This window comes from Dendropsophus ebraccatus, chromosome 1 (assembly GCF_027789765.1).
Source record: "Dendropsophus ebraccatus isolate aDenEbr1 chromosome 1, aDenEbr1.pat, whole genome shotgun sequence".
NCBI lineage: Eukaryota > Metazoa > Chordata > Amphibia > Anura > Hylidae > Dendropsophus > Dendropsophus ebraccatus.
Window position 1 is genome coordinate 195979421 of NC_091454.1, and position 13485 is coordinate 195992905.

The window sequence follows — 13485 nt, forward strand, 5'->3', positions numbered from 1 at the left end:
ATGATAAAGCTGGGCCATGCTATTAGTACAGTTGTTGTTGAAAACCTATAACGCTATATTGTGTGTTAATATTATAGGGAAGACCATTATACAACGCCTAAATATTACAGGGCCGCTCCATACACTCACTACCTTGAAGAACAATGGAAGTCACAACCTTTACCTGCCGCCTCTATCCACAGGGCGACATCTAGCGGTCCAGCCTCGCAGCTGCACACGAAGAAAGATATAAGGCTTGTAGGCGGGACCTGATAAATGCGACCAATCACCGAGCAGGAAGTCCTGGGGCTGGCCAATCATAGCGCTGAGCGAGAAGGAACAGGAAGTAGCTGCGGCTGGAGAAAGATGAGAAGGGAAGAGCTGGCAGTGAGAGGATCAGTCTATGTGTGTACTACTCCTGTGTGCTCCGGCTGACTGTATGTGACACTGTGTGCTCTGTGTGTAGCTGGAGGGGAGCGCTGGTGTGCGCCTGTAGCCTGGCTATAGACGTGTATAGGGGACGTGCCGGCTGCTGTCATTACTGTATCTCCTGGGTCTAGTGTACATGTGAGAGCCCTGCTGTATGTATATATTATATATACTGGTATATACTGTGTCCTGGTTATCTGAATATACATACTGCACCTATAGGGGGTTATTATATATCATGCAGCAAGACCATGTGATTGTATGCAGCACAATGTCACCCCATGGCCGCAGCACGTATAGTGTCCTCTTACGAAAAACACTGCGCCTCCTGCCATAGATTAGGACAGGTAGCAGGACTGGTCGGTTTCTATGGTAACCGACCTCCATGGACACTGACATCCATGGATATCCCACCTGCCTAGGAGACTCTAAATGTCTATTCTTCCCCATCTGCGGTTCCACTATCACCTATAGACTTTCACTTAAAGGAGAAGTCCGGTGTTTTTTAAAAGCTGGAGGGGGGGAAATTGATTTTGAATAGCAACTTACCTCTCCATGTGCCCGTGGTGAGGGGCTGAAGCAGCCGCAGGACCCCAGATGGAAGACATTTTCCCCTGAGTTGGGATGACGTCACGACTCGGGGTAAAATGCCTGTCCTGGCTGATGGACTGGCCGCTCAGCCAATCAGTGATCGGAGTGGCATCCTGCTCCAGTCACTGACTGGCTGAGCGGCCAATCATCAGCCTGGTCGTGACATGGACACCTTGGAGATCCCACAGCCCAGTGTGGGTCCCGTGGCCGCAGAGCTAACGGCGGGCACGGGGAGAGGTAAGTTGTTACTTTAAATCAATTTCTCCCCTTGAGGCTGTCCACTTTTAGAAAACACCAGACTTCACCTTTAATTCCCATCATGCCTGGACTGCTAAAGCATTGGCTGTCTAGGCATAATGATGGGAGTTGTAGTTTTATAACAGCTGGAGGGCTGCAGGTTCCTTGTCCCTGCAATAGCGCAGTGTTCCCAATCTGTTGGCCCTTTAGCTGTTACAAAACTGCATCTCCCATCATGATGAGACAAGGGGCAGGATGAGAGTCCTAGTATTAGCTACAGCTGTAAAGCCAAAGGATGGGGAGCACTTCTATAGAGCAGAACTGTAATTACATTGTGTTGTCAGGGCCAGGGATAGGTCTGCAGTGTCAGGAAAAAACTGCCAGTAAATGCAGCTTTATACGGGTCATGTGAGGTGACGTCTAATGTTCTTTTATTTATAGAAGATGAGCAAAGCTTTGCCAGGTTAAAGGGGTATTCCACTCAGACATAACTTTTCGTATATTGCTGCCCATGGTGAGATATCAATTCATTCCATACTTGTTATTATCTAATTGGTCTCCTTCCCCCAGTTTTCAGCTGCTGCTTTCTGCTGAAGACACAAAAATCTGTGTGTGAGCTTTTCTCTCCATCTCCCCCTCCCTTCTGAGAGGTCAAGTTGCTGATGAATTCACTCTGATTAACCCTCCCAGCATTACAAAGAAGCTACATTATTACATCAGCCATCTCAGAAAGGGGGGGGGGGAGAAAAGCGCACACGCAGATTTTTGTGTTTTCAGCAGAAAGCAGCTCAGAACTGGGGGAAGGAGATTGAATAGATAATACCAAATATGGAAGGAATTGTTAGTCTCACCATGGGCAGCAACATATCATAAGTTATGTTTGAGGAGCATACCCCTTTAAGGAATGAGCTACACAATGTTATATTACTGCCTAGGCCTTACATGTCAGACACAGCAGCCCTCCCCTCTCCTTATCAGTCCCCCTACTACCTCTGTATTGGCAGATTTGTTCCCAAGTCACAGAGAGCTTACATACCTTCCAATGGTCACAGAAAACCTACCCCAGTACTGGTACCAGTAGCCACCCCCAGTGTACCCCTGGTGTACTCCCTGTATGTTCTCTAGGCTACACACCAGCAGAAGAAGCATCATCTAGCCCTGGTCACCATTGCAGATTGTCTAGGGGCACTACTAGGGGTTTTTCCATCCTAAAGCAGGTTTGGATACAAAAGCTGAGCTGTAGTCCATGGGCTCTATGCCTCACTATAATATTCAGCTGTATCCAGACTGCAGATGAAGGTCTGATGTTAGACGCCCCTGCTTTATGACAACAAAGTCTTGTCAGGGTTTGTTTTATGGAGCAGGGTGATCCGCTGCATTATTCCATAGAGCAGTATACTGTACCTGGTTGCCTATGTATGATGGATGCCACCGAGTCCTTTTGACGGCCACTGCAAAATGCAGCGTTGAATGAAATAATATCAGTAATGTTTACAGGTGTTAATGGAAAATGTCCATAGAAGTCTATTATAACGTGCTTCGACCTATAGTGGGTCAATCTTGTAGGACGCAGTTCTCCTTATAGACTTTGAGGGTTTGTCCTTTTAGTTACTAGACCTAAATCATAAAAAGTCCTAATAATGTACGTTGGTATGATGGAGTCAAGCCATGGTAGGTGCTCAGGGTTTACAGCCAATCGCTACGGTTTTACAGCAAGTAGCTGGAAACCATGTACGGCCTTTGCTGCAGCATCGTGACCTGAGACCAGACTCGGCATACAATGTTACAGACTCAGAATCTGCAGAATAACCAGGGCTGTGGAGTCAGTAAGCCGCAGCTCGGACTCGAACTCCTGAATTTTATCAGGACCGACTCCCGACTGACTCCTGCTCCTTCATAAATGGCCAGTCATATACCAGGGGAATTATTTATCACACTGGCTCAGCAGCTTCTCCCTAATGTCCTACATGATCCTGGGGCGACTTCTGAGTGAATAAGGAAAGATATAAAGCAGCTTCTCCTGTGTGCAGTGGATGCAGCCAGTCTCCAGCCTCCATGTCCTGAACTACTCACAACTAGACTAGATGGAGCAGGTGATCTTTTCCTGCAGACAACATTCTATGTTTCTAACTAAATATTAACCATACTTAAAGAAACACTGTTAACAATGCCAGATCCCTGTGATATAGAGGTCAGCCATAGTGATATACAAGGGGTCACACATAGTGATATAGAAGACACACACAGACAGCCTGTTGCAGCCATAGCACACACACAGACAGCCTTCTGCAGCCATAGCACACACACAGACAGCCTGCTGCAGCCATAGCACACACACAGACAGCCTGCTGCAGCCATAGCACACACACACAGCCTGCTGTAGCCATAGCATACACACACACAGCCTGCTGCAGCAATAGTGTGCACACACACAGCCTGCTGCAGCCATAGCACACATACACACAGCCTGCTGCCGCCACAGCACACACACACAGCCTGCTATAGTCATAGCACACACACAGCCTACTGCAGCTATAGTGCGCGCACACACTCACAGACACTCACATACAGCTGCAGCCATGGAACACTGAAGAAAAACACACAATCTTCTCCCAGAGAGAAAACACCACACAGAGGTTACTGCTACACTACTTATGTCTTCTCCTCCTCCTCCTCTATATTACACAGGATATCTTCATCTTACACTGCTGCTCATATACAGTCATCCAGCATCCAGGAAGAGAACAGCACAGATCTCCCCCCACACAATGGTCTCTTCCAGCTCAGAAACAAACTGCCAAATAGTGACCGACATTTTTTCCATGACCGCCCTTATGTAATAGGGCCAGTGTCCTTTTAGAATGTTGCTCATAACATATATATTCATGAGCAAGACTTGTAAAATTCATATCAAAATTCAATTCTACATTTTTTAAAGATTTTTTTTTTTAAAGCTGGAGTCGGTACATTTTTTTCCAAATCAAACGCCGACTCCAGCTAAAACTAGCTCCGACTCCACCTCCACAGCCCTGAGAATAACTACATGATTAACCGATAAAAGTGGCCATTTTACTGGTAAAACTCGAGTACTCTGCTGTTTATCTCACTCCATAGGAATGAATAGAGCTGCGGGTTGCATACCGGACCCGCTGATCTATTCATAACAGAGCTGGCGGGGCCTAATACAGAGATCGGTGAGCGACCTGACCCCCTACTTTCGTGTGGATAGGGGACAACCTCTTTAACCCCTTAGCGACCCATGACGTATCTGATACGTCATGGTGCCGCTCGGGGTGTTCAGAGCGGGGTCCCGCCGGGACCCCGCTCTGAACGGCGCTGATCCCGGCTGACACGTGCAGCCGGGCAGTGCCTCTATTAGCCGGCGTGGGTCCCGTTGCCGCGCCGGCTAATTAAGCCTCAAATGCAGCTGTCAAACCTGACAGCTGCACTTAGAGGCACTGCGCCGCACGTCCCTGGTGTCTAGTGGGACGGATCTCCCCCCCGCGATGCGATCGCGGGGGGGAGATCCGTTCTTCTGCCCGTGCCGGGCCTCTGCGTCGGAATGACGCTGATCCCGGCTCGGCAATAGATTGCTATGGCCTGCAGCAGGCCATAGTAATCTATGACCGATCTAATTGATCTTTGCTGTGTATATACACAGCATTGATCTCTATGAGAGATCAGTGCTGTGTATATATAAGTCCCCCAGGGGGGCTTCTAGTTACAGTAAAAAAAAAGTAAAAAAGTGTTTTTATTAATAAAAAAATCCCCTCCCCTAATAAAAGTCCAAATCACCCCCCTTTTCCCATTTTATAAATATAAATAAATAAATAAACATATTTAGTATCGCCGCGCGCAATCGCCCGAACTATTAATTAATCACATTCCTGATCTCGCACGGTAAACGGCGTCAGCGCAAAAAAATTCCAAAGTGCAAAATTGCGCATTTTTGGTCGCATCAAATCCAGAAAAAATGTAATAAAAAACGATCAAAAAGTCGTATATGCGCAATCAAGGTACCAATAGAAAGAACACATCATGGCGCAAAAACTGACACCTCACACAGCCCCATAGACCAAAGGATAAAAGCGCTATAAGCCTGGGAATGGAGCGATTTTAAGGAACGTATATTTGTTAACAATGGTTTGAATTTTTTACAGGCCATCCGATACAATATAAGTTATACATGTTATATATCATAGTAATCGTAACGACTTGAGGAACATGCATAACAAGTCAGTTTTACCATAGGACGAACGGCGTAAATGCAAAACTCCCCGAAATCAAAACAAATTCGTTTTCTTTTCAATTTGACAGTGCAAATGATTTTTTTCCGGTTTCGCAGCATATGTTATGGAAAAATAATGCCTGTCATTGCAAAGTACAATTGGTTTCGCAAAAAATAAGCGCTCATATACGTCTCTAGGTGAAAAATGCAAGCGCTATGGACTTTTAAACTTAAAATGGAATAAGCAAAAGCGCAAAAACGAAAATAGGCTTTGACCTTAAGGGGTTAACAAACAATAGTTGCCCTGGACCAAGTAATATTGTAACTTGATGGACCACTGTAGATGAATATTGGCCGAACCCGCCAACCCGCTGTTGCTGAACTACAATTCCCTACATAAAGCAGCTAACTGCCCTGTATATCTCCAAACGGTAATTCTCACTAAAGAACGTCCACCATATCCTTCTCAGTCCAACATATTATACAAAATAGTGAGAGAAAAAATTGGTGTTTAATACACCTGTACCTGTGTACCTCCAGACTGTAGTCCTCTGTACTACTGGATCCTCAGAGAAAGAAATCCACAAACTCTGGCCATAAGTCCATGCAAGAGAGTTCTATTCCAAGGTACTGAGACATATTAGCTCACATGCTGCTACATTCACCCGTCCACCTGGTGTCCTGCGCAGGATCTTCAAGGAACTAGTACAGAGGACTACGGTCTGGAGGTACACAGGTACAAGTGTATTAAACACCAATTTTTTCTCTCACTATTTTGTATAATATGTTGAACTACAATTCCCATCATGCCCGAAAGATGGCCAGGAATAATGGGAATTGTAGTTTTGCAACATTTTGCAACTCATTTCTAATCTATGTGTGATGGCTTCCCAACTTTTTACCAGGATAGAGAAGAATCAGGTTATTGGATTTCGACATGCCCTATCGCTTATCAGGAAAGATGAGAGGTGACTGGCAGCAGCTTATCCTCCTCCCCTCATTTATAACACATGCACACTCAGCCGAGTATTCCTCCGACATCTGACCTGTATGGCCAGCACTAGTCATGACTCGTATAGGGTAAAGATACAACCGCCTCTTATTTCATCAGCTATTGCTGCCGCTCTTTGGACGTTTACCTGACTACAGTCATACAGCCAGTCCTATATGTATTACAGCAACGCTCACAAGAACTTCTTGACCTGTGTAAGAAATGCCGATACACATCTAGTAGACAGGCAGGAGCATGTTTCTACGCTCCTTGGTTTGGGATGGGACTAAATCCTTCTTATAATTAAAGGGGCCTGGTGTGATATCATGTGTTTATGTAAGAGGAGAATGAAGCTGCCCTGTGTGCAGAGGCCATCACCTCCGCCTCCAGTCAATTACCATACACCTTCAGCTAAAGCCGACATGCAGGTGGAATAGACCAGCGTCACAGCCATTTCTGTATATGTGCCTGTATCCTCCTTTCTGCATTGACAGCTTCTCTGTATGATCTTGTTGCAGGGCCGGGAGTTCTGCCTTGGAGAAGATAGGAAGCCTTACAGATGTGAGATTGGATACTGCTGCGGGGACACTGAATGCTGCACGTACTACTATGAGCTGTGGTGTAAGTCTGGATTACTATTACGCCTCAATATACAGGATTTTGTATGGGTCATAGAGGGGGGATTCTGTCATTAGGTGCAATGTTTTATCACTTATTGGGACAACACGTAAAAAAAGTAGATGAGATCAATGTATTTCATGGTTCTCTATGTGGAGGGGAAATCTGCAGGTAAACTATGGATCTGGCACCAGCTTATCCCTCCTAGAACAAAAAGGCCAGGCAGCAGAAATTCAGCATGCCCAACCCTTCTCTCCACCAATATCATTTGTTGGTGGAGAGTTTGGAGGCTGCCATAGACCACCAACGGGTTTAGGTTCACTATAATGTGTATGGGCACCATAAGGGTTTGAGGGAGGTTGGACAATGTTAAAAAAGCAGGACGGGAAGACTTCATTTTCTTATATATTGGTAGAGAAAAGTCAGTACATGTAGAAGTAAGCTGATGTTGCACAATAAGCAGATGATAAACCTGTTGGATTTGCATAGACTCCTATGTCAGTGTTCTGTGAGAAGATAAGCCGCCTCTCGGGCTGCACTAGATCTCTGAAATGTATTACCCCAGAGAATCACACTAGTCCCCGATATCCACAGTTTTATGGGGAATGTGTCATCAGGAAATGACCTATTGTTTAAAGGGAACCTGTCACTAGGTTTATGCTACCTTAAATGAGGGCCGCATAAACTAGTGATATAAATTCTGAACAGGTCAGTGTATTACTTACATCATTCTGTTCTCCTAATATGCAGGAGAATAGGATACTTGCCACAACCCTCCCCCGCCCTCCAGCTGCTGATTGACAAGTGACTGCCTATACACAGCACAGATAGATAAATGCCAATCAGCAGCTGGTGGGCGGAGTTTTCTGCTTCTCATGAATATCCAGGACTACTGAGCTCATGTACATAATGAAGAGGACTACTTATTATCCATGTTATTCAGGAGGATATCTCTGGATCATCATTCTGTTCAGCTTCCCTGTCACTAGTTTATGCTACCCTGACAAAGGACACCATAAACGCACTGACAGAGTCTCTTTAAGGGTGTGTTCACACGTACAGGATCTGCAGCAGATTTGATGGTGCAGATTTGATGCTGTGTTCAGTTATTTAGATGAAATCTGCTGTGGATTAGCAGCAGAAATCACACTGCGGATCCGGTATGTGTGAACGTACCCTAAATAAAAATTTTATGTTAACAGATTTTTTTTCCCCAGAATTTTTTTTTTTTTTTTCAAAAGTTGCATGTTACTATCTATATTCTAAAATAATCCTGAAATCTTGGAGTTTTCATATTGGTCACTAGGCTTAAAACTAAGGTGAGACTTCCTGTTCTGTCTGTGATAATAAGGAGGAGGCTGCTGGGTAGTCATCTGTACAGAATTACAGGGTAAGGTGACACCAGATAGATAGCAAAGACAGTAGCAACTCAGCCTCTGCTCCCTGTGGAATGGTCTGTGCACAGGTCACAGAGGTCATAGAGCAAGCTTACAAGTGTGCCCACAAAAAATAGGGTCTGGAGATGTTTATTGTGGCTATATTAATGAGGCTTGCCATAAAGCATGTCACTAAATGCTGTTAAAAAAATTGTAGGATTGTGAGCTTCATTCCTTCAGTCCTCTTGTATGAATTGCTGATTACTTTGCTCCTCCGTAATGTCTGACTTTGTCTGCACATGCTCCCTGTGTATCGTAACGTGCTGCAGACTATATTGGTGCTATATAAATAAATATAATTGTTATAAAGTATATATGTATACTAAATGAAGGCTTTGCCTTTGATGCTACATACATGTAATTGTCCCTCTTTCCTGCTCAGGGTTCTGGTTGGCGTGGACTCTTATTATTCTGGCCGGGTGCTGCTGTGCTTATCGTCACCGTAGGGTTAAACTGAGACATCAACAGGAGCTGAGACAACGTGAGATCAGCCTCATGGCCTACCAGGGGGTCGCTCCTTCAGCATGTGCTGCCACTGCCTTAGGTATCCATTTATATATCACATTGCATATATGACATAGGCCTGATCCGGACATAACTGGCTATTTTCCTTCAAAAAATTCCCATAATCCTGGAGGCTAGGGGGGAAAAAACCCTAAAACCTATACTTAGCTACCCTTTGTCTCCTGCAGCTCCTTTCAATTCCCCAATCCCCTATCTTGTTTCTGCTACCAAGACGAGCCCCTGGAACAGGGCCTGCATGCTTAGTCAGTCACTGACCTCAGCAGTAAGTGGGTAGGTCCTGCTTCAATCGCTTGTCTCAGAAGTGGGAAGAAGACAGGAGATCAGGTGACCAGAAGTCGAACAGGCCCCACCAATATGAAAATAACCCATTCAAACACATTGCGGGGCAGATATACTATTGCAGATGTAATACGACACCGATGCCACATTTGTGGCATATGCTGTAGGTAAAGAATGGGGAACCTTTGGTCCTCCGGCTGATGCAAAACTACAATTTCCTTCATGGCTGGACAGCCAAAGCTTTTACTTCGACTGTTTAGGCATGATGGGAATTGTAGTTTTGTAACCTTGGTAGGGCTTGCAGGTTCCCAATCCCTGCTGTTGCTATTCTGTAAATGTTTGATGAAAATACTTCTTCAAAGGGGTACTCCGGCCAAAGCTCTTTTACTGTGCAGCTCTGACTTCCAAAAGTGTTGACCTCTTGTGACCAGAGCCGCCATATTGTGGCGTGACGTCAGCTTGGGCATCTTGCAGTAGGCGTCTCTTCTGTGCCACCCTCCTCTTCACAGACAGCGCTTGTATGTTGTATTCTCGCGATAAGCAGGTGTACAGCCAACAGGACTGAGCCATTAGTCTCGCCTCCCCCTGTGACCCTCACAGGTGACACGATACTACTGGATGCATAAGTTTGAGCATTTTCACAAGAGGTCAACACTTCTGGTGGTCAGAGGTGCACAGCAAGCGAGCTTTGGCCAGAGTATCCCCTTTAAGTATAACTAGGTTCATCTCAGTACTGTGCATAGACTCTGCATTCTCATCTCAGCCCTTTGTACCTTCATTTACAGAGCCATGGCCTACCTGCAAGCTGCCTACCTACGATGAAGTGACGCAAGACCCTCCTACACCTCCACCACCTTATTGTGAGATTTTGGATGAGATTGCCACTGGTCTTGATGCTCCAGTCAGTCCCATGGCGTGGTCTCACCGAGAGGACCCTTCCCCCGAGGCAGCAGAGGGATCTGCAGAAGAACATCAGCAACATGACAATGTAGACCAGAGGAGCTCAAGTGCCTTAGAGAGAAGACGTCATGTCACTGGGGACTCTGGGATTGTACTGTGTGATGAGAAGGTGGCCTGCCCCTGTGAGAAAGAAGAAGAGACTGACTTGTGTCCAAGAGAATATGTCAGTGTGGAGACCGAGACGTCATCTGCCAGGGAATAAGTAATCTGTCTCTGGTCTGTAGACTGTAGTGGGCATATAGGATGATAAGGGGCTGTATCACAAAGACATTTACTTCCAAGGGCTGTTACTCTGGGGGAGCAGAGGCCTCGCCAACCCTGACAACCCTCTATTTCCTGGCACTATCCTTGCACTGATGGCATCTTCTTAAGGAGCTTTTGCACTTTGTTTTGTATGTTTGTCAGCGGATTTCATGAAGAATCCAAGTTTTTGTTTCCTTGTTATTATTATTTTTTGTACAACGTTAGACACATTTTGTTATAGACATCAGGACGCCTAAAGTAATCTCGTATTCACATGACAGACAGATGTAACAGAAGGGAATACTGAGAAATAAACCAGCTTAGTTCAACATTGGAGCCTTGTTTTTTTTTTTTTAAGGGGGGGGGGGGGGTTACTAGCTGTGCCTGTTGTCATATTTAAAGGGGTATTCCAGGATCAGAAAACTGTATTTTGTTAAATTACCCCAAGCTACAACCTACTAATAGTGTCATCACAGATTGTACTGAATACATTGCATTGTGTCTTTGCTTGACTCTCTGACAGGAAATTGTATAGTCCTTACATTTTCAGTGTGGTGTTGTCTCAGCAGTTCAAATTGAGTTTGACACTCTCTCAGATATATTTTCAGTTGATCTCCAATTCTGCTGGAGCTTGTGAGAACACCCCAGGATCCTTGTGTGTATGTACTAAAGAACACAGAATTTTTTTCAGCTCCGTAAAAATAAGATCCTTTGTAAATTGCAGTGTGAACTCTATATGGAAGCCTCAAAGCATCCTAAAAGGGGTATTCCAGTCAGGTAAAATACATGTTGAATCATCCCCCCTCTGAGACTAACAATCCTTTCCATACCTATTATGTTTTCATTCTCCTTCCCCTAGTTCTGATATAAATTTTTATCTTAATTGGGACATTTAGGAAAGAATGAGGTGCATATACAGCATGCAGCGTGCTGAACAATGCCACAGGAAGAGGAACAAACAGAGAGATGAATACAGCAGCTGCTGCAGACTCACTGACTCAATGGCTGTCTAAAAAACCGTTCTGCAGCAGCTCTGAGCAGGAAACTGTTTGGAGGGCTGTCCATCCAGGAAGTAGTGATTTTTGACATAGTTCAGCCCCACAAAACTAATGTATTTTGTTGGTTGTAGAACAGCTAGAAAGGTAAGCAATGCTATTGATTCTGCAGCATGTTTTGTTTTCTTACCTGACATCGGAGTGCCCCTTTAAGTCTATAGCAATGTAGGAGGAGATGTTTGTGGCATAATTATGTTCTAATAAGACTGCTATACAGTGGTGCCTTGTATTACGAGCATAATTCGTTCCGGGGCCATGCTTGTAATCCAAATCCACTCTTAAACCAAAGCAAGTTTTCCCATAAGAAATCACTGATATGCAGACAATTGGTTCCACACCCCAAAAATAATGATTTATTATTCTGAATAACATGTAAAACAGATGAAACAAACATTTAGAAACAGCAGAATATGTGATATTATAAGTTACTGTACAGTTATGGAGAGGATAGGAAACACAAGGGCGGACAGAGACTGCAGGGAGAATGAAGGAATGAGCAGGGCAGATGTGGGCACAAACATGCAGCGCTCTCTGTCCGGAGAGAGAGGGGTTACAGCTATGGAGAGATTACCTCCACAGTCCTGTCCCCTGATGTAAGCCCCAGCCTGAAGTGGATCTGCAATGATTTGGAAGGTGACTGAGACTTCCTGGGTCAGAGTACAGGGCTGTAGACCCCGCTATGCAGACCATGCCCCTGTCTCCATTCGCATTCCCACCCAGTACAGGGAGCTCTTAAAGGGGAACTCCGGATAAGAAAAACATGTTTTCTATTAAAAGTACATTTAAAGGGAACAATCACGGCGAAAATCCACCTAAAGATAAAGAAATGTGCTGGCACATCACCCAGCACGTTTCCCAACACATCCCCCTGTACCCTCGGTGCCTCCCTCCATCAGTCAGTAATCTTACTTAGAAGAACTCCCGCGCTGTATGTAAATTTCCGGCAAGTAGTCACGGTGGGCAGAATCAGTCACCGGTCCTGGGCGTCTGGAATCGCTGTAATCACGCCCAGAGGGGCGTGATTGAAAGGTCTGCGTTCCATTCACGTGAGGCGGCGCTTGTGTTCCACGTCGGTGGCTCGCCAACGTCATCCGCACGCAGCGCTGACATCTTCCGGAGTCCGCGCATGTGCAGTACGGCGCCGCTGATGTGGAACGCAAGTGCCACGTTACGTGGATTGAACGCAGACCTTTCAATCACACCCCTCTGGCCGTGATTACAGCGATTCCAGACGCCCAGGACCGGTGACTTGATTCCGCCCACCTTGACTACTTTGCGGAAATTTACATACAGCGTGGGAGTTCTTATAAGTAAGATTACTGACTAATGGAGGGGGGCACGGAGGGTACAGGGGGATGTTTGGGAAACGTGCTGGGTGATGTGCCAGCACGTTTCCTTATTTTTAGGTGGATTTTTGCTGTGATTAGTTCCCTTTAAAGTTATATAGATGTGTCTATACAATGTATTACTGTATATGTATGGTTCTGTCACACTGTTAGCTGATAGAAATCCAGGAAGTGGAAAAAAAGTGAAGTGAAGCCCCCCCCCTAGGAGACAGATCTCCCATGCCTCTCTCACATTGTGTATTGATGATGCAGACAGGCGGCTTGGCAGGATCCACCAATCCCCTGACTGATTCACCATCTCAGACCAGCCAGAAGCAGGTGCAGCACTAATTTTACTAATTGTAATGGGTGGGGACTGATGATCAGCTGAGGGAAAGCATTGCATTCTGGGAAATGGTAAACCAGGAAGGACAGAAACACAAAACAGAATACCCCCCCCCCCAAACAAATGGATTTTGGTAGTCTCAAAGCTGGGATAGACAGGTAAGTAATGTGTTATGCTTCTGCAGAAGTTTCATATTTTTTAACCTCTACCTGGAGTTCCCCTTTAAACCAAAGCAATGCTCTT

The 13485-nt window shown here is 45.3% G+C and overlaps 1 protein-coding gene across 3 annotated transcripts; it reads left to right on the forward strand.

The window, feature by feature from the left end:
- Positions 1-128: 128 nt before the first annotated feature.
- LOC138766130 (WW domain-binding protein 1-like) lies at positions 129-10847 on the forward strand. Of its 3 annotated transcripts, none has more exons than XM_069943492.1 (4): positions 129-384; positions 6974-7076; positions 8892-9053; positions 10099-10847. In XM_069943492.1, the coding sequence occupies exons 1-4, from the start codon at positions 256-258 to the stop codon at positions 10473-10475; spliced, it is 771 nt and encodes a 256-aa protein (XP_069799593.1). In that variant the 5' UTR covers positions 129-255; the 3' UTR covers positions 10476-10847. The 3 variants fall into 3 exon arrangements, with proteins under 3 accessions (XP_069799593.1, XP_069799608.1, XP_069799601.1); XM_069943507.1 differs by lacking the exon at positions 129-384 and adding an exon at positions 6617-6670; XM_069943500.1 differs by lacking the exon at positions 129-384 and adding an exon at positions 6750-6883.
- Positions 10848-13485: the final 2638 nt, after the last annotated feature.